General features: G+C 47.6%; 1 protein-coding gene across 2 annotated transcripts in view; it reads right to left on the minus strand.

Annotated features, from left to right (window-relative positions):
* Positions 1-21,050, minus strand: part of CIT (citron rho-interacting serine/threonine kinase) — a 1,039,445-nt gene that overhangs the window by 949,874 nt on the left and 68,521 nt on the right. For both annotated transcript variants that reach the window (XM_069215034.1, XM_069215033.1), the window contains exons 7-9: positions 13,278-13,371; positions 7,413-7,616; positions 6,233-6,386 (exon numbers count right to left, since the gene is read on the minus strand). In XM_069215034.1, the coding sequence (XP_069071135.1) occupies positions 6,233-6,386; positions 7,413-7,616; positions 13,278-13,371 (452 nt within the window). The remainder of the gene's footprint in view (positions 1-6,232; positions 6,387-7,412; positions 7,617-13,277; positions 13,372-21,050) is intronic.

A 21,050-nucleotide genomic window follows, 5' to 3' on the forward strand; every position in this document is an offset into this window, starting at 1 on the left:
GACTTTAGTCACACCAGACTCTCCAATCACACCCTTCGACGGAAGTTCAGCCATGCCATACGAGGCCAAGCACAGCACAACTCATGTTGCACCCTCACCTCCGAGGGTCGCAACCCATGAACAGGGCATTGTACGCAATGAGCGTGCAGCAGAGGCTCACACGAGAGAAATGCGACACACTCTGCAATAGCGAGCCCCACGGTTCCTGAACCGGGATATCCTGTTCACACCAACAAGACGTTTTGGAGTACAATGATCCCCACAATGAAGGGCCCATCATCTGAAGTGCGGGCAGTCCTTGGCAAGTTCCGCACCAGGCAATATCGGTCTACAGACACAATACTTAGGCCACGCTAATGCTGCTGCTGCCAGGTGAATTCTAGCATACAACATAGGCACAGCAGAGGGCACTGCTCTCCAGATATTACCGGTTGTCAATGTAGGTCAGTCTCGGGAGGTCTTTGCCGTCCCTCAGACCGCCTCAGAGAGCAGAGGGCAAGCCATCCTGCCCTTAAAGAGTTCCCCCTCCTCAGACAGTTATCCTCCTGGGCACAACAGATTCCTCTGGTAGTGTTCCCACGCAGTCTAGCAGCACCAGTCCAGTGTTGCCATAAAGGTTACTCTGCCTTGCAGACGTTGAGTACCTCTAGTTCTAGTTGATAGTTACTTTGAAGTGGGGGGTGGTTCAAAGGGTTCTCCTTTAAACCACAGATGTCTCCCCTAAACGTCCTCCCTGTCTTGCCTGAGGCTCGGAAATGAAGATTTTTATCTTTAGTGGGGCCATGCTCTGGCGCCGATAGACCAAGTGTCAAAAACCTCTCCCCCCAACCTATCTATCCAGGCCCCAAATGGCAGGGATCTGTTGCTCTGGATGCCCAGGTTTTATAGCGGTCACCTGAAAAATGCACAGATGTGCGCTTCCCCTGTGGCTGTGGAATGAAACCTAATTTACCAGACACCAGAAACATTTCAGAACCTAGAAATGCCCACATCCTAGAAGTGTCATTTCTAGGGCATCAATGACAAAACCACCTTTACCATCAGAACGGGTTTGTCATTTGGAATCCAACAATACTAAACATCAAGAGTCTGCTCTCCTGCAGTCCACTATTGCAGCCAGACTTAATAAGACTCCTTGTCCCATGTTACCTTACAGACAAAGAAGCTCTCATAGGTAGTGCGAACATGCATGATATTCGGCACTCCCTTGGGCACATATGCCCTGGCACACACCCATGCCTGCCAGTGCATGTGGGACGCTTTCATTAGAGCCACCACAAAGGTGCAAGTGCGCCAATACTGGCCTGCTCTATCAGGCTCAGTTCCTATATTAGAATATCCATGCGCAAGTGTGCACACCCTGGCAAGTGATGCCATCTCCGGTAACCTATATAGGAAACCCACCCGGGAGCAAGTATGCACACAACGGTGAGTGATGCCAGTCTCCACTTACATGTGGCAAAACTGGTGTGCAAATTTGCACAAACTGGCAAGTTGTGCCAGTCCCCATTAAGGGTATGACACGCTGGTGCACGAAGGCACTTAGAGGCCAGAAGTACTGAGCTCTTCATATATATGAACTCCCTCGTGCACATGGGCACGGAGAGGCCCCTTGGGTCTGGCTCACTATATGATCAGGTTCCCCTCTACAGGAGTGCACCTATTGGCAAGCTGAGCCAGGCGCAACATACATTAAATCCCCCATTGTGCAAGTGTACACCCACTGGCCTTGTATGCCAGGCTCAGTACCTCTGAAGGCCCCATGGCCTCTATGCACACCCTGGGGCCGGCGGTGGTGGAGCCTGCACATGTTGGTCAGCACCACCTCCTCTCCAGGGGAGGACATGCGCCCACACTTCTATCTTGCCCATACAGGGGGACAGTGCCCACGGGCACTATTAGAGGACCGGACAACCATTATAGATGCGGTCGACCCTACTCTACCTCCCCCTATTTAGGTGGGGGCGGGAGGGGGGGGATACCACAAGGGGGTGCTCCCCTGCCCTGCCAGGATACACACACCTTTGAATAGCCACCTTGCCCTCCGCCTACCACCAGCCCCGCAATCGGGGCCCTACGGGGAGGGTGTAAGGCAGCTCAGGGTTGGCCTCCACATAGCGACAGCCACCATGAGCTCAGGCGCACTAATGCCCCTGCAGGCCTATCCCAAAGGTCTATCTAGGGCATGGTTATCGGGACTTTTAGGGAGTGGCACACCCGGTACACGTCCCCTTAGCAGCCAGGGCCGTACCTGCTCTGGGTATGTGGTATACCGGTTTCACATGGCCCTCCTGGGTACAGTAGCTCAACCATGTCCCTACCTGTGCCCACTTTCCCACTGCTAGACAATGGGGAGGTGCCCAGAGTCCTACGGTCACGCACAGAGACAGCAAAGACTGGGGGTTGGGAGGGAGAATCGAGAAGTTTCATGGAAATTCCCTCAGCACAGCCATCTCCAACAATCACAAATCATGGTCATTACTTTAGAACATGCATTATTGCATTTGTAATCTGCAGACATTATTAGATTTATTGTTAATTCTAAAGATTTCACCCGTGCTGTTTTTTTTTTTACAGAGACAAACATCACACATTAAGGACGTTACAAACATCTATAGTAAGCGTGAGAAGCCCCTAAAAGAATCTGCTATCTCTACATCCTTATAACCTTATTGCAAGATTAGATGCTTTTATTTAAGCGATTCCTGTAGAGAATCCTGCCCAAACCTCTCTGTAAAATTCAATGAAATTAAGGCTAAGACAACAATTTCTGACTTGACACTGATGCTAAAGTATTTTTTAACTAATTGTCTAGCTCATTATGTGGTATTCAAGCAGTGTAAAAGGAAAATATGTCTAATGAGGCCTCTATTTAAGCACTTAAAGGAAGAGTGAGAAAAGGTTGAAAACAATCCTAGATTTTCATAGCTAAAGCAACAAGTTTTAAGACATGTACAACTTCTGTCCTCATTAGCGCAGCTAATGGGAAGTATTTATTTACAGCTTCATACATCACATGCAACCTTGTCTACATCTCGGTTCTAAAATGATGTTCTCACTCCACAGTCTGTGCCCCCTCAGCTGATGAAGTCACCTTCCTAAAATGGAAAGCTAGGATGCCAAGCTAAGATGTCAAGAGCACAGGGGGCTGGTGGCCTTACCATTTGAGCTGTAAAGAAAGATGCCGAATAAAGGAAAGTTTTCACTTACAGAATGTTTGGGTACCAACAATATTCTGGCATCCTGGTGCATCTCCCTATTAAACAAGAAAGATCCTGTAACTATTCCTTTAGTTTTTAAATTACTATAAAACTGCACTAAAAGACCCGTTTAAGAAGATTTTTCCAAGAAACTTATTGGGGCATATACAATCTTGGGATAAACAATTACGTATTTAACCTAAAGAGCAAACCGGATTCTTTGTGAATGCAGCAGTCTTAGATAATTTAATGGTGAAACTAATTATCTGAGAAAAATGTTATACTAAGACGTCAATTGGATTACAGAGTATTAGTTGAATAAACTGGTTATTCAATGTCTTTCTACAGGTTGACACACCGACCTTTTAAATAAACTGGTTAATTGTTTTATATTCAGATAGGTGATCTCTGGGTCTAATTGGGACTGTCAGAAAAGGCCTAGTATGGGACAGCCTAGCCCTAGCGGGTGCAATCCTGCACCACAGTTTTGCCCTGTTTGGCAGACCTACCGTTATTTCTGAAAAGTTCAAGAATGTTTGCTCACTCAAGTGACAATATAGATATTCAAATATTATTTTATAGAGATGATGCTATCATGCTTGATTTAACACTGACCGGCTGCAGCAGGTTCTGAACAACCAGGACTGTTATTCATTTTCTTACGTTCAATGCAAGCAAAAGCAAAACAATCATATGGTAATCCTGTAAAAAAATGGATTTTATTTGGAAGATAAGTCACTCTTTCAATGCCATTGTTACCTATTATATTTGCAAACAGTGGTGGCACAAAATACAACAAGCATTGGTAAAGCCAATAGGTCTGGTTTTAAAGGCATGCTGTATGGTAATGTGAAGTATTACAAGACGTAAAACTCCGTGTAGGTTACATGGATTAACCTAAATCCATGTAGGTTAATGGCTGCTCTCCTATCTGTGCTTCAGCCATATCAAAACATCATACATTACTACCTAGTTATGTAACACACTTAAACAGCATTTCAATGTAATGTGTGCGCCCCTGAAAGTTCAAACTGAGGCTGCCTGATAAATAAACTAAAAAAGCAGAGGTGGGTGGAGAGCATGCACTTTTTCCGGGGACGCACACAACTTCTAACCAATCAGAACATGTACTCCTGGCTTCCAACATGTGACTGGAGCCAAAGTTCCCCTCTAGTGACGCTCGCACTGCGCTGTCAAACCAGAACATGAAAAGTAGATTACAAGCCACATGGGCAGTAGTTAAAGCATGGGGGGGTGGGGGGGGAGATTATTCTTTAATGCCACAGAGCAAACAATATGTTAGTACTGAGTCAGGGGCGGAAGGCAAAGGTTCCCACAACACTGCTGTATAGTGCTAAACTGATTCCATGACGTAGGGATAAGTACTTTCAGAAAGCTACGGATATGATAAAGAAGAGAATTCATCGATTTTTACATCAAATCGTTATTGATCTTACGATATGGACTGCTAACTCTGCTTTAGATTGCATCGGTGCCACACATATAATGATTGCTATCGGGCTTTCAACTATATTTGTATTCTGTTTTAAGTGAATGATGTTGAAAGTGATTGGAAAATGTTTTGTTTACCAGTGCGACGCCAAAAGAGCAATGAGAATGCTCACATATGGTTTCCGTAATCAATGTGCTATAGGAACAAGGGAGTTGCCAGAAAACTAAAATATCCCTCTTTTTGAACCAAGCCCCTGATGACATAGAATGAATAAATCCAGCAAGCTGACCTTTCATTGAATAGTTTATTTCCATTCACCCACTTATCCATTCATACTCCCACCTTCCCATCCACCCGCCCATCATTTTATCCCTTGGATTCCTTCATCCCACCATCTTTTCTGCATTTCTTCCACCGACTAGCCATCTGTTCACACTCACTCACCCAGGCACGTGTTCATCTTTCTATCCTCTGCTGTCATCATTCCTTCAAACCGCTGACTATGCCCGTCACACATTATTCCATCCTTTCAGCCATCCATTCATCACTCCTCTCTTACATCTACTCATCCTTTCACTCATTTCTTTCGCCCACCTTCATCCTTTATTCTTTCACCCTTCCTTCCATTCATTCATTCACTCACCGGCTGATCCTTTCACTCATCTGTCCTGTAAGGTCTCCATCCATCCACCCTTCCTTCCTTTTACCCTTTCTTCCTTTCTCCCTCACTTTCATTTTGTTTTGTCCTCACATTTTCTTCCTTTTCCCATCTAGTTTATCTACCCATCTGTCTTTCCTCTCTTTCTTACATCTATCTATCTCACGCGCTTGATTTGCTGCTCTTGCTGTCCTTTTCCCATGTTTTCATTCCTGCGGTCTCGATCCCTCACTGAACTTGACTCGAGCTGCAGACTGACCCCCACTATCCAAGCGATGCCCAGACAGAGTATTTTTTAAGCTTTTGTCTATAGACAGAAGAGAGGTATAAATACAAATGTAATAAACGTTTTAGCGGGACTCCGGTTACAAGATCATGGGGTCCGCTGGCAAACGACACTGTAGCCGCATAAGATGGGTGGGAACTGACTTGTACCTCAGTGATGAGGCCCAAAAGGCAGAAACAGAGCTGCAGGTTGCACTTCCATCCGCAGGGACCAGGCCTGCAGCTGGGGTGGACCGCTCCAACTGGAGCAGGTCCAAGGTGGGATGTGCTTAGGACTGCCCTGCGTCTGGAGTGCACAGTGGCCCCGCCGGGCTGCGGTACAGCCCCGAGTAACTAAAAGTGGCAGCGCACACTCGTTTCCTCAGTGTACCTCCTGCGGGTGATGGGCATGCTATGGGCTCCGCACCCACTGTGCCACGAGAATCAAACAGCATCTCTCACTGGTGAGCCTGAGCCAGGACCAGGCTGGGGACACTTGTCCTTTGGCGGGGCCTGGACTCGCAGTTCAGATCGGACGGCTTCTACGGGAACAGGACCAACACTGATGTGCAAATGGCTGATGTCTGTTTACAGTAGCATAAAAAAAAAAGAGCCAGACAGTGACATATGCCTGATCCTTTACATAGATCTACTTACAGTTGCGAATGTTGTCCCAATCAATTTCAGCGAAGAACTGATGGCAGCAGAGGCCTTCGTAGCTCAATCTCTCCTTCTGGCCGCATAACAAGCCCTGGACCAGATCTAGGAACTCTTTGCTGACCTTCGGATCCTCAGGAAACTTTAGGAACCTCTGGGCGGACAAAATGAACAGTAAGAATAGCTCAATACGCTGAAAAAGTGACAATACAGACAGGTGCGTGGGGTGGAGCAAAGAGACAAGAGACGGGGCTGTAAGACGCCCAGATGTTACAGTGAATTCCCCTTGGTTCAAGCCATTTGGGAGTATATGCCACCTATTGGGTACTGACCAACCACCCCAAGCAAGGTGAACTCATTGAATCATTTGGAGTTTTAAAATTCTTCTGGTCCGGTTGGAACGGCCTTTCCATCTCGACATTTCGGGATGAAGGGAGTGCACTAGGGTGAGGAGTGCGCTGGCTGCGGGCACCCACTGTGCTGCTGGACGCCCACGTCCACTGCGAGCCCCTAGTGTAAGTGCTGCGCCCGACAACTCGGGCATGACTGATTTTGCGTTTGATGCATGCACTTACCAGTGACGTGTCTGGTTATTCCAACTCGTAATTGTCTGGATCCTTCAAAGTAATGCCTCCCACAGAATGCGGAACAAGCCCGGTGAGTGTTAGTCACCGTGAGCAATTATCCACAAGCAGTTTTCTTACTGAAACCAGACATACTTCGCATTTGTGTTTAAAAAAAAACATTTTTTTTTTTATTTTTTTTTTAAACATATCTAAAAATGTTGTCTACGTAAACCAGACCAACCCCTAGCTACATGATATTAGTATAGCGGTATACGCTATCAAAAACATAAGAAGGTGCTAATTAAGGACCACGCACCTCGATCCGAAATGTTAATCATGCTCAGTTTGTCACTGTTTAGTAGAAAAAATATATTACAGGCTGGACTTGTATCAACTAGGGGGAATGTAAGAAGGGCGAGAGTCGAAAATGCAAGTTGCTGGAGGACATTACGACTTCTCTTAACAGTTTCCAGCCTTTACCACACGATGGCGGCATACTCATAGGATAGACATGTTTCATAAACATAAAAGCCTTCTGTAATAGTTTAACTCACATTGTTAACAAAACTAGGAGGGCTTTGATGTCAGGTGCAGTCGTGTCGGCATCCAATTACCTGGAAGTTCATGATGTTGTTGAAGGTCTTTGTCGATGTGCCCTCGGTGAAAGGCGTTTTTCCATAGATCATTTCATAAGCAATGATTCCCAACGACCACCAATCGCACTCTGGCCCGTAAGCAGCTTTCCCGTCTCCATTAACCACAGTCAGCACCTCGGGGGCGATGTAATCCGGGGTGCCAACCGGCAGGCACGAGGTCACCTGCGGGGAAAGGGATATTCAGGGTATTAAACATAGAAGATACAGCCGCCAAACCCGTGTGAGTGTAGTTCAGTGTGAAGTCCCCTGGCGCTAGGCAATGCTGGCCAGTGTTACTGGGTCATTCCAAGTGAAGTCTGCACATTCTTTGAGGCTCTACACCGTGCGATGGCCGTGAGCGCACCCGGTGCTGACAAAACATTGCTTACTATCACCTGAAGCAGTCTAAGGGGCTTTAGACACAGTCGCTATTTTCTTTGTAGTCGGGTGTGGAGATGCCCGGCTGCACGTGCACTTAATCAGTCACCAGCTCCGATAGGGAGCTGTTTTATTATATTAATGTTTTAGCCTCACGCACCCTTTATTTTAATTAAACTTAATTTCCTAGTATTACTCACTGCTAGGGGAGCTTCGCGGGTGGGTTTCGAGTATAGTTTATTTTACTCCCTTCCCACAACGGGTTCGAAAGCTGCGCCGTATCTTTTCGGAGGACACGCTCACAGGCGCATGCGCACGGCTCCTATATAGGTAGCGATGCTGCGCGCCAAAGAGCAGCACTGTGCGTCAGTCCACACAAGGCCCATGCCACCCATCCCAGACCCTGCTCCACGGAGACCCCAGCACCCACCTCGCGCCACTTACAATAGAAACTGCACCCAATGCTCAAAGTTACAGGTAAGCAAGGCCTTCTCTACCCCGTCACTTCATAACCCGGTGGGACCTCTAGTCCGAGGAGATTGTAACTAAGGAGGACCTCTAGTCCCTAGAGATCCTGGGTGGGAAAGTCAATAGCCAGAAGGAAGGGACTTAAACCGTGATCAAACCGACTCAGCCTACAGAGAACATTCACAACAACCCATTACCTACTTTTTTTTTGATAAATGCACCCCCTCTTTCTCAGCACCAAACCAAGATGTATAACTTTGCTACGGACCACCTGCTTGAGGCCGAACTTGTCATAGGGACATGGTGCCGGGGAGGCTCCGCCCCTGACACGGTGGTGGCAATACCACAGGGCTACCCAATTCCTCATCGCCAAGCGGTGGTATCCCTATATCTAATCCACACTCTCCTGCAAGCTTTCAGACTCCAGTGAACTCCTGAATTGTGAGGGTATGCTTTCAATGTCTCCTGCATTCACTCGGGCACCTTCATCAACAGGCCGCATGACAACAGCGCCACTCTGCAGTGGTCTGCAAGAATTTATGTCCCACTTCGTACTGAAAGCTGCTAACGTCCACCATACAAGTCAAGGATCTTTTATCCTCCTCCATTACATCTCTCTTAGAATCAAAGCTCCAATAAACTCTTCGCCTCACCTAGCAGGGCATCTATTAGATCCGGTCTCTACTAACTCAGGATCTTGGCCTCAAAGCTTGTCCCTCTTAGGTGATCCCACCGCTATGTAGTCCCTATTAGTGTGAATTAACAATCTGAAGCACCTAACCTCGTCAACAAGGACAGTCCAAGTCAAACAAAACACATTCGAATAGGCTGTATATAACAATACTACGTAAACCCCCGATAAAACTTTGGCAGACTAACACCTGGATCGAGAATGTGTTCAGTAATATAGGGCCAGATGTAGCAAAAAAACATTTTGCGACTTGCAAATTGCGAGTCATAGCGACTCGCAATTTGCAACTCGCAAAATGTTATGCAAAAAGCTGTCTAAGACACCTTCTGCGACTCGCTATGGGGTCGCAAAGACCGACCTCATGAATATTAATGAGGTGGGTCGCAGTTTTGCGCAGTTTGCGACGCGCAAAAGGCTTCCTACATCTGGCCCATACTTCCTACAAAAACTTTCTCGACCCACAGAGATATGCCAAGGCAAGCCTTGGTACTCTGACATTCTTCAAGCAGCCAAAGGCAAATGTAAACTCAGGGAATGACTTTGGCGTAAAAACTATGACCCAGAGTCAATGCATACTATGTTGGCATGTTGACAACGTTAATGCTTTTGATGGAATCTTCCTGAGTTAAAGATTCCCAACTGCTCTCAAATTCTGAACACCTACACACTCACCTCTGTTAAATCACCGCCCCCACAGCCCCTTGCTTCCTCATATTATAGTGCTAGCAGCTAATTAAGCATTCCCCATTGTGAAACATCTTCACAGATTTATAGACCTAGCATTTGTTGTCTTCAAGCGCCTGATCGCTACGCACTGGAAGGCCTCACACGTTCCCTCACACTCTGCCTGGCTCCGCGACTTGCATAGTCGCTCACAAGCCGAAGCTCAGACATTACGCTTACTACAACATAAAGGCCTAATACAGAACGGTGCTGAAGCCTGGGATATTTGTGTGGTGGGTATAGAAGCTAGGGACGACACATACCCCCCCCCCTAAACTAGCAATTGTACATGTACTATCCCTCCGCTCAATCTCTATACCACGCAACTTCCAGTTGCCCTCCTATCATTCTGCTTTGACATCCCCACACCCCTCCTCAGCGTAATAACCTAACGTTTTAGGGTGCTTCTCGTATGGCTGTGCTCCCATGTAACTCGTGTCCAGTCTTGCTTACTACACTACTAGCTCTATGTGCCTCCCCCCCCCACAATCCATACCTCGACTTCGGCCTCGCAGCTCCCATACACAGATGTGCCTCCCTCCTCCAACTGGTGTAGCCTGCACTATTTTTTGATATCAGCATACACTATTCGGTATTCAGACGTGACTCTAACCACTAGTTGCACAGTTTTAAGTTGTATTTCAGCACGTCATTATGCAATTGCACTGTACAAGCTTATAAATGTGTGTAAACAGATTGTACAATCTTTAATAGCGAAACGTACTGTTGTGTGTGCATAATACTTAATAAACAGATACAAAAAAAAAAAATCCCCTTTATGAAAGAGATATGCAATCTTTCCAAAGCATCAACCAGAGAATCAGTCACATTTACATATGCAGAGCCCAATACCTTAAGTAACTATCGTCCCATCTCACAACTTTCCCTTCTCTCTAAGGTACTGGATAAATTGATCTTCTTCCATTCATCACATTCAGGCTTCCACCCTCTCACAACATGGAACCAGCCATGTTAGAAGCCACCGGCAATATAAGAATCTCTTTGCATCAGAGTGCCCTACCATGCTGATCCTGCTTGACTTGGCAGCATCCTAATATTAGGGTTGGTTAAACTTGGGTCTGCGACAAAGACCCTAAGTGATTTGGGATTTCAATCAATGACACTGTCTCTCTTTTCAATCAACTCTCAATCCTTTAGTGTGTGAGGTACCACAACATTCCTCAGTGAGCCCTACATGATTTAATAGCTACATAATCTCCACTAGGGTCCTCGCTCTGCAGCTTGGGTTTTGAAACCATACGATTAGCAGTTGATACAAAGACTGTCATCACGGTCTCAAAAAATCCTATTAACTCCCAAAATGTCTCTCCAATTTCTTTCCCACTGTAGCTCATTGGAGGAAAAAAAAAACTGCTGACACCTCAATGCTGCCAAAACAAGTTATTATTTTCAGAAATACTTCACTTCCGTGGTCACCTAATTGATGACCTTCAGAATCAGACACTACCCTCATTCGGTGACCGCAGCTAGAAATCCTGGGGTTAACACTGCTCAAAACATGTCGTTTTTGAACATGTGACGATCCTAGCAGCAGCCTGTTTTGCCACTCTTAGGGTCCTCAGGAAACGGACTTCGTCCTTGGTCCACCAGGAAATCCGGGCATCAACACTCATCAGCTCTAGGCTTGAGTGCAGAAATGCGCCATTCCTTGGCTTAGCCGACTACAGGCTACATCGCCTTCAGGCGACTCAAAATACTGCAGCCCACTTGATACTCAATCTTCCTTCTGTGACACCCCAGCTCCACGTTCTTCACTGGTTGCTTATCAAACAGAGATCTACATTTAAATCCCTCTGCCTTGCTCAAAATGCCACTTATGGCAAAGAGTGGCATGTCGCCAATAAAAACTTCACAGATACCCATCACTGAGCTATCTTCGCTCTGCTTCTTCTTTCCTGGTTACGGTACCCCAGATCAAACGTTCAAGATGTGGAGGGCATGCCTGCAGCAACATCGGTGCCAAACTCTGGAAAAATGTATTTCTCTATCCGGCCATTCAAATCAGTTGTATTTGTTAAGTCCTCTACCGCTAGTGCCTGGATGCCCCTGAGGGTAATCACTGCACTATACAAAACACTTAACCTAAAACAAGACCATAAGTGCACTGCCTGGCAAGCCTGCTCAGTAACCATTCTCACGTGGTAATGAAAGGAGACAATCCATCTTTAATCTTTCCGCTGAATGCAAACATAACAAGCAGGGTCTGTGGCTGGGATTCCCTGTGCAGGGTGGAAAAAGCAAGAGTATGAAAACCTCTGTGTGCTGCTTTCCCAAACATAGGCTTTTCGTACTGCTCAAAGAATCCCATTCACAGCTCCGGTCTACTTAAGCTTTCTCACCCAGCTAAACTGGAGTAGAGGGGTGATCATTCCTTCGGTTTTTCTTTTTTGTGTGTGTGTGTGTGGGGGGGGGGGGGGGGGGGGAGTAAGGGGGTGTTAAGATGGTGTGGATTTCCACAGTCTGAAGCTTTACAACAAAGGACTTTTGTGACTATCAGGGCTATGACACAGTTACCAGGCCACTGGGACCGATTCGGAGCACAGTTTAGAAATACATCCCTTACCGTCTATACCTACTTTAGTCTTCAACTTACACATCTTTCGAAAGATCAAAATTAAGTGTGGATAATCCTATGGAGTTGCTACAGCCATTTAAACATAGGCTGCTGCCTGTGGCGCAGTGTCGTGTCTATACATAGACCACTGTCTATGACGCAGGCCGTTTGAACAAATAGGTGGTTGCTTATTGCGTCACATGCTGGGATGAGCTATGTCGAACATTAAATGCATACTTGCTTTACACTTCAAAACTAGAATATTGCAAAAGAAACAACTATTGGCCAAGCCAATAGATCAGGCTGGATTGCATTTTGAATCCTGACTAAAACATTGAAACCAATGCTACAGTGAAAAAAGATGAAAACATGCTTTCAGTAAACATTGCATCTATGAGACAAATTACTTACTATAGCAGGATTCAGTCTACTTTGTGACAAACTATTCCCTAGTGAATTGCAATGCAGCCATTCCATAGTAGGTAGGAGACACTAAACATCCAATAGCATGACGTGAGAGAGAAATACTCCCTTGTGTCGAGCAGATCCCCACTTCTATGTATATTTTAAAGAGACGATAACAATAGGTAGGGGCTACTGCACTGTACAGCCAGGCCTAAAAGAGTGGCAAAGAACGGTGGAAAGAAATGGACCTCAGCCAAGAACCAATATACGCAGAGACAGCAGCAGAGATGCTGAATGCTACATTCGTCACATTTGGAAAATGCCCTTCTGCTACCAAGCAGCTGCTATCCCTGTTCTATAAAAATGCAATCTTTTAAATGTATTTATAGTTACTCTAGACACAACCCCACAAAGTAATTTCCCACAGGTTAACCCCAGTGTCTGATATGGAAACAGAGGTGCAGTTACTCACTAACCCAGAGCCAGTTTACACCCCCAATATAAGCACTGCACTGGTGCACTACAGTTGCAAATAAAGAAACTTAGGTACTTGGCATGTGTTAGTTCTTGACAGATTTAAAGTCCCGGCTAAGCAGATTCTTACCGTCTTATTAGCGGTCAGCCTGGACGATGATCCGAAGTCCACCAGCTTAATGTGTCCCAGGCGGTCAATGAGAATGTTTTCAGGTTTAATGTCTCTGTACATGGAAAAGAGCAAGCCTTCAGTTATTCCTCATTGTGGAGACATGCCTGCTCCTGACTGCTGCTAGCCAGCCATCACTCTCCATTGCTGCTCTCGGTCTGCACCCTCTGACTGAAGCCGTCAAGACATCACACACAGAACCCAGGAGAGCACAACCAGCCAGCAACACCCCCCCAGCATGCGGCTACAGAAAGAAATACATAACACAAGCCGGGCTTCAGCTAAAACAACCACCCCTTGCCTGGTTCACAGTCAGTATCACAACATGCCAGACCGGCCCTTCCTTCCTTCCTCCACATAAAAGGTACTAAAGCAACGTAGTTAGCAAAGCACAGCCCGCTCCACAGGAACCCAGTACCTGTCTACAAAGCCATCTGCCTGGCACAGGAACAACCGACCAACCAGCGAAAAGAGAAATGCTTAGGCACATCCAACAATACTAATAACTCACTGCAGAGATCTTGAGCAAGACCAACCTCACTTTACTTTCACATTATATGTGTCACTCTACCAAGCCTAGACATGGTCGAGAGTTTCTGGTAAGGGAAGGAACTGGAGGAGATTTAAGTCCCTTAGTAAGAACTTGCATTGTAGAGCAACATGATGCTTCACAATGCAGAACACCCCATAAAGGATCCCTTCCCACAGGCTGCCACTTTACACCCTGTTTTCTTGTAAAGCCTTTCCTTTGCTTGTCTAATCCAGGGTGCAGACTTTTCAAAAGTCCATCCAGGTACACAAAAATGCTCATTTGTCAAGTCCTACATCAGGCGTCTCCAACCTTTTGAGTAAGAAGGGCTGTTTATGTCCAATGAAAATCACTGTGAGCTACTAATATTATTAGTGTTGGACTAGTGACCACATGAAGCAAGGTTACATTAGTGCCACCATATGCATGGTTACTAGCAGTGATCACCTCAGAGCATCAGGCAAGGCTGTTAGCAGTTGGGTAAAAAAGGCTTTTTCAATTTGAAATGCCTCTACGTGGGTAATATATAACACCCACAGTTGCTATGGTGCCTGGTACAAAAGTGATATCAGCAATAAGTATTTATCTATCAAAAATCAGCGTTAAGTATATTTTGGAAATTCAGCCATTTTTCTTTAAACATCAGCTTACGAGTTCTGGAAATACACTCATTTTGTCTTGAATACAGTTTGGCAAACATGCAGTAATTCAACTAACCCAAATGTTGCACACAGACGAACGAGTTACTTACCTTCGGTAACGACTTTTCTGGTGGATACATTAGCTACCTGTGGATTCCTCACCTAATGAATACTCCCATGGCGCCAGCATTCGACGGAAATCTTCTTACTAGTCTGCACGTCGACGAGGACGTCACTCTAGCCACGCGACGCCGTCTGACGTCATACAGGCAATAAGAGGTCCTCGACGACGTGCCGACGTCAGTACCAATCATTTTTTACGTGCATGAGAACAACCAGGCAATGCAATGAAAGAGCAAGGCAACATCCCATAACATTGTAAAAATACACAACATTGCATGAATAACTGTAAATCTTTTATATATATATAACTCTCTCTTTTTAAAATATATATACACATCAAATATATACACAAAGATATATACATATATACATATATAAATATATTATATACAACATCTATTGCACCCTCGAAGACCAAGAGGAGCGTACTCAAGGATTACTTGGTAAGACCAGAAAGGCAACGGGGAGGCGGGTGGGACCGTGAGGAATCCACAGGTAGCTAATGTATCCACCAGAAAAGTCGTTACCGAAGGTAAGTAACTCGTTCTTCTGATGGATACAACTACCTGTGGATTCCTCACCTAATGAATAGAGTCCCAAAGCAGTACCACACCCGGCGGTGGGTGCCTAAATGGTCAAACCAAGAAATCCTGCAGCACTGACCGTGCAAAATGGCCGTCCCTTCTAACCTCAGAATCCAAACAGTAATGTTTTGCAAAAGTGTGAAGGGACGACCAAGTTGCGGCCCTGCAGATGTCGACCACAGGAACACCTCTGGCCAAGGCCGAAGTGGCCGACTTAGCTCTGGTGGAATGAGCTCTAATGCCCTCAGGATCCTTCTTTGCCAAAGAGTAACAGATTTTAATGCAAAGAACAACCCACCTGGATAGTGTTCTCTTGTGGACTGCCTTTCCTCTCCTCTTGCCCACGTATCCAATAAACAGCTGATCCTCCAGCCTGAAATCCTTTGTTCTATCAATAAAGAAGCTCAACGCCCTCTTTGGGTCCAGACGGTGCAGTCTTTCTTCCTCTTTGGAAGGATGAGGCGGAGGATAGAACGTGGACAAAGTAATTGCCTGAGCCAAATGGAAAGGTGAAACAACCTTCGGGAGGAAAGCAGCCTTGGTCCTCAACACCACCTTATCCCCATAAAAAGTTGTATAAGGGGGCTTTACTGATAAGGCCTGCAACTCACTCACTCTCCTTGCTGATGTTATAGCTATCAGGAAGACTGTTTTTAAAACCAAATACCTTAAGGGGCAAGAATGCATAGGTTCAAAAGGGGACCCCATAAGGAAAGTCAGGACCAAGGACAAATCCCATTGAGGAATAACGAATGGCTTTGGAGGATATTTATTTAGAAGACCTTTCAAGAATCTGATAACAATAGGGGATTTAAATAAAGATGGTTGGTCTGGAAGACATATGAAGGCTGACAAGGCCGATAAATAACCCTTAATGGTAGCCACTGCACAACCTTTCTGCGCTAGAGACAGAGCAAAAGACAAAACGTCCGATAGATGAGCATGCAAAGGATCAATCTGCCTCTCTCCACACCACGCAACAAATTTAGACCATCTATTAGCGTAGATAGATTTAGTGGAGTGTCGCCTGGCCGCTAATATAACATCCACTACCTCAGGCGGGAGAGAGAAGGAACTCAGGTTGCCCCGTTCAATCTCCAGGCATGTAGGTGCAGACTCTGGAGGTTGGGGTGTAAAACCTGCCCCTGCGACTGCGAGAGGAGGTCTGCCCTGAAAGGGAGACGGAGCGGAGGGCACATTGAGAGTTGGAGAAGGTCGGAGTACCATACACTCCTTGGCCAATCCGGAGCTATTAGGATGACTAGAGCCCGGTCCTGGCGAATCTTCCTCAATACTCGAGGAATCAAGGGTATGGGAGGAAACGCGTAAAGCAACTGGCCGCACCAGGTTATTTGAAACGCGTCCCCCAACGCTTCCTGCATCGGATACTGGAGGCTGCAGAATAACGGACAATGCGTGTTCTCTCGAGTGGCAAACAGATCTACCCGAGGAAACCCCCACCTCTGGAAGATTAAACAGACTTGATCTGGATGGAGATGCCACTCGTGGTCTGCCGAGAATTGGCGACTGAGACTGTCCGCACGCATGTTCAAGACTCCGGCCAGATGGTTTGCTATCAAGCAAATCTGATGGTCCTTTGCCCAGGACCATAGTCGAAGAGCTTCTCTGCAGAGAAGGTACGACCCCACTCCTCCCTGCTTGTTTATGTACCACATCGTGGTAGTATTGTCCGTTAGGACCTGTACCGACTGACCACGAAGGGAAGGGAGGAAGGCCTTGAGAGCCAGACGTACAGCCCGTAACTCTAACAGATTGATGTGAAACATCTGTTCCTCTGGAGACCAAAGGCCTTTGATCTCCAGATCCCCCAGATGAGCTCCCCACCCTAGAGTGGAAGCATCCGTTATGACTGTGGCCACTGGTGGCGACTGCTGGAACGGCTTTCCTTGTGAAAGATTGTTGCTTGCAATCCACCACTTCAAATCCACAGCAGCATCTCTGGAGATCTCGACAGTACTCTCTAGATCCCCTTTGTGTTGAGACCACTGCCTTCGGAGGCCCCACTGAAGAGCCCTCATGTGCCAGCGAGCATGCGTGACCAACAGAATGCAGGAGGCAAACAGACCGAGCAGACGAAGGACCTTGAGGACTGGAACTACCGCTCCATTTCGAAACATTGGAACCAAATCCTGAATATCTTGAATCCGCTGAGGCGGAGGAAAGGCCCGACCCAATGTTGTATCCAGTACTGCCCCTATGAACAGGAGGCGCTGAGAGGGCTCTAGGTGAGATTTGGGCTCGTTCACCGAAAAACCCAGGTCGAACAACAACTGGGTTGTTGACTGCAGATGATGCGACACAAGCTCCGGGGACTTGGCTTTGATCAACCAGTCGTCCAAGTAAGGGAATACTGCTATCCCCTTCCTTCTGAGTTCTGCCGCAACCACCGACATCACCTTCGTGAAGACTCGAGGTGCTGAAGTAAGACCAAACGGAAGGACCGCAAACTGATAGTGCTGCGATCCCACCACAAACCGGAGATACTTCCTGTGTGACTTGAGTATCGGGATATGAAAGTAAGCATCCTGCAAGTCGACAGACACCATCCAGTCTTCCTTGTTCAACGCCAAAAGCACCTGTGCTAGGGTCAGCATCTTGAACTTTTCCTGCTTGAGGAACCAATTCAAGATCCTCAGGTCCAGGATTGGTCTCAAACGACCATCCTTCTTGGGAATCAGGAAATGCCTTGAGTAACATCCTCGACCCCTTTCCTGCTCTGGGACCAACTCCACCGCGCCCTTTGAAAGGAGGGCTTGTACCTCCTGTTCTAGCAACAGGAGGTGTTTTTCTGAACAATAAGAAGGGCGGGGCGGGATGAGGGGCGGGAACTCCCGAAAGGGAAGGGTGTAGCCTTTTCCCACAATACTGAGAACCCAAGTGTCCGTTGTAACAGTCTTCCATTTGGTGAGAAAATGCTGTAATCTTCCCCCTACAGGAGAGGAGTGAGTGGGAAATGGTGGAAGCCTAAGGCTGCTTCCCCTGCTGCACCCCGCCAGAGGATGAGGAAGAGGCAGAGTGCTGCTGAGAGGCTCCTCTGGTGCGGACCCTACCTCTCCCTCTAAAAGATCTATAGGGATGGGAAGAGGCAGGTTGCTGATATCTTCCCCGAAAGGAAGAGGAGGAAGAGCCACGCCCAAATCCACGAAACCTCCTGAAAAATCTGGAAGAGGCCGTGGTAGAAGGAGCTTGGAGCCCTAACGACTTAGCCGTGGCCCTGCTCTCCTTAAAACGTTCCAAGGCCGAATCAGCCTTGGCTCCAAACAGTTTGTCCCCATCAAACGGGAGATCCAACAATGTGGACTGTACATCCGCAGAAAAGCCCGAGTTACGGAGCCAGGCCTGCCTCCTTGCCACCACAGTTGTGCCCATTGCTCTGGCTACCGAGTCGGTCGTATCCAGTCCAGTCTGGATAATCTGGGTCGCAGCAGCCTGGGCATTTGAAACAACATCCAAAAGACCCTGGGGAAGCTCTGTAAATGATGAGGAAATGTCATCCATCAGAGCATGAATATACCTCCCCAGGATACAGGTTGCGTTGGTGGCCTTCAACGCCAGACTGCAGGACGAAAAAATCTTCTTGGACAGCGCCTCCAGTTTCTTTGAATCTCTGTCCCCAGGCACCGTCGGGAAAGAACCAGGCGCTGACTTGGATGAACAGGAGGCCTGCACCACCAAGCTCTCCGGCGTAGGGTGCCTAGACAGAAAACCAGGGTCAGTTGGAGCCGCCCGATACCTCCTGGCCACGGCTCTGTGAACTGCTGGGGAAGATGCCGGCCTCTTCCACACCTCTAACACCGGATCCAGCAGAGCGTCATTAAATGGCAAAAGAGGCTCCGCCGCAGCTGAGGCCGGATGTAGCGCCTCTGTTAGAAGGTTTTGTTTAGCCTCCACCACCGGCAAAGGCAGGTCCAAAAAACTAGCTGCCTTCCGTACCACTGCGTGAAAGGAAGCAGCCTCCTCAGTATATTCTCCCGGGGACGAAAGATCCCACTCAGGGGAAGTGTCCAGCCCACTGGCCAACTCCAGACCACGCAGCCCATCACCCGAGTCCTCTAGCTCTCCTTCCTCCAGGGCTCGTTGGTACTCCTGCTCCTCTAATACACGGAGAGCACGTCTCCTCGAATGAAGCCGTTGTTCAATACGCGGAGTCGACAATGCCTCCGCCGAAGTCGAAGATCGGCGCCGATCTTCAGAAGCCACCGACGCCGCGTCCAGCGCCACAGGTAACTTCGGCGCCGACGAAAGAGCAGTCGAAGCAGATGGACCCACCGGAGTCACAGGCCGAAATCCCGACGTCGACGGGATGGAAATCCCCGGGGCCAATCCCTCTGAAGCCACCGGAGCGGCCACCGGCGCCGACACCGGCGCCGAGCCCACGTTCCCAAAAGGGAGAAAGGGCATGAAGGGTGCCGGCCGAAGAGGCGCAGGATCACCCAATGAAAAGGCCAAAGGCCCAGCCGGAGCACCCCCTAGAGCCATCTGTTGGAAGATGGCATACATCGCATTCAAGAATGCGGAACTATCGGCTCCAGGGGTGGGAAAAGCCGGATACTGGGGTGCCTGTCTCGGAGGCGACCCAGACGCCGGCCTCGACGTCTGCGACGCCGGAGATAACACCTGAGGCTCCAATACCTCAATCACCGACGCCTGTCCAGGTGAAGTCGGAGACGCCGGAGAGGGCAACGGCGTCGAAGGATGCGGCGTAACCGTGGGACTGATCTCCCATGTCCTTCGGCGCCGATCCGAAGACCTGGAACGAGTCTCCTTTGAATGACGCCGAGATTCTCTACGGCGCCGGGAGTCTCGATGACGCCGATGTCTTGGCGAAGAAGACTTCTTGTGATGCTTCTCCTTCGATTTCGCCATAAACAGCTTCGCCTCACGTTCCTTGAGGGCCTTTGGATTCATGTGCTGGCATGAATCACAAGTCGAGACGTCGTGGTCGGAGCTCAAACACCAAAGGCAGTCGGAATGAGGATCCGTCACTGACATCTTGCCTCCACTCACGACAAGGCTTGAATCCAGACTTTCTCTGCGACATTATTACCACAGCGAAAGACTACGCAGCAAAAATACACTGTAACCACAAAAGTAACAGTTGCTCCCTCGAAGATAACCGTTTCGAATGCACGGAAAAAAGGGAACTGACGTCGGCACGTCGTCGAGGACCTCTTATTGCCTGTATGACGTCAGACGGCGTCGCGTGGCTAGAGTGACGTCCTCGTCGACGTGCAGAGACTAGTAAGAAGATTTCCGTCGAATGCTGGCGCCATGGGAGGTGTCCACAGGTAGTTGTATCCATCAGAAAAACTTCTTACAGGCAGCTCACCATCTTCTCGTTGGAGAACCCTCTACTACAAATTACAAGCGTGTTGCTTCATAGGTCTTCCCACTAGACAGTACAAATGCAGTCATTTATAAGACTTACCACAAGCTCACCAAGAGCATACAGGGTTTGCAGCGCGTCTGCTGCTTGCCATTGGTTGGCTTTCCTGTCACTTTCATTCGCCTGCTACTGATTAATATCACGTGGTACAGATAGCCCTGCACCAGGCATCAATGAGACTTCATCAAAACAGACTACAAGTCACAGAAGACGCATGGATTGTTCTTGCCCAGACAGACACTATCATTCAGATAAACATAGAGCACTCTCCCAAAACCTCATCCCAGGTACACATGCACCAAAAGAGAGCGCTAGCACATACTGCGAAGCATAGTACTCGCCAATCGTCCCAGAAGTAGCTAATGCAGAAAATGCACAAGCAGACTAATGGTATCATGGGACATGAGTGCTAAATGCACTTTTGAAGTCACAGACGATTAAAGGACTAAA

Source organism: Pleurodeles waltl, chromosome 11, assembly GCF_031143425.1.
Source record: "Pleurodeles waltl isolate 20211129_DDA chromosome 11, aPleWal1.hap1.20221129, whole genome shotgun sequence".
NCBI lineage: Eukaryota > Metazoa > Chordata > Amphibia > Caudata > Salamandridae > Pleurodeles > Pleurodeles waltl.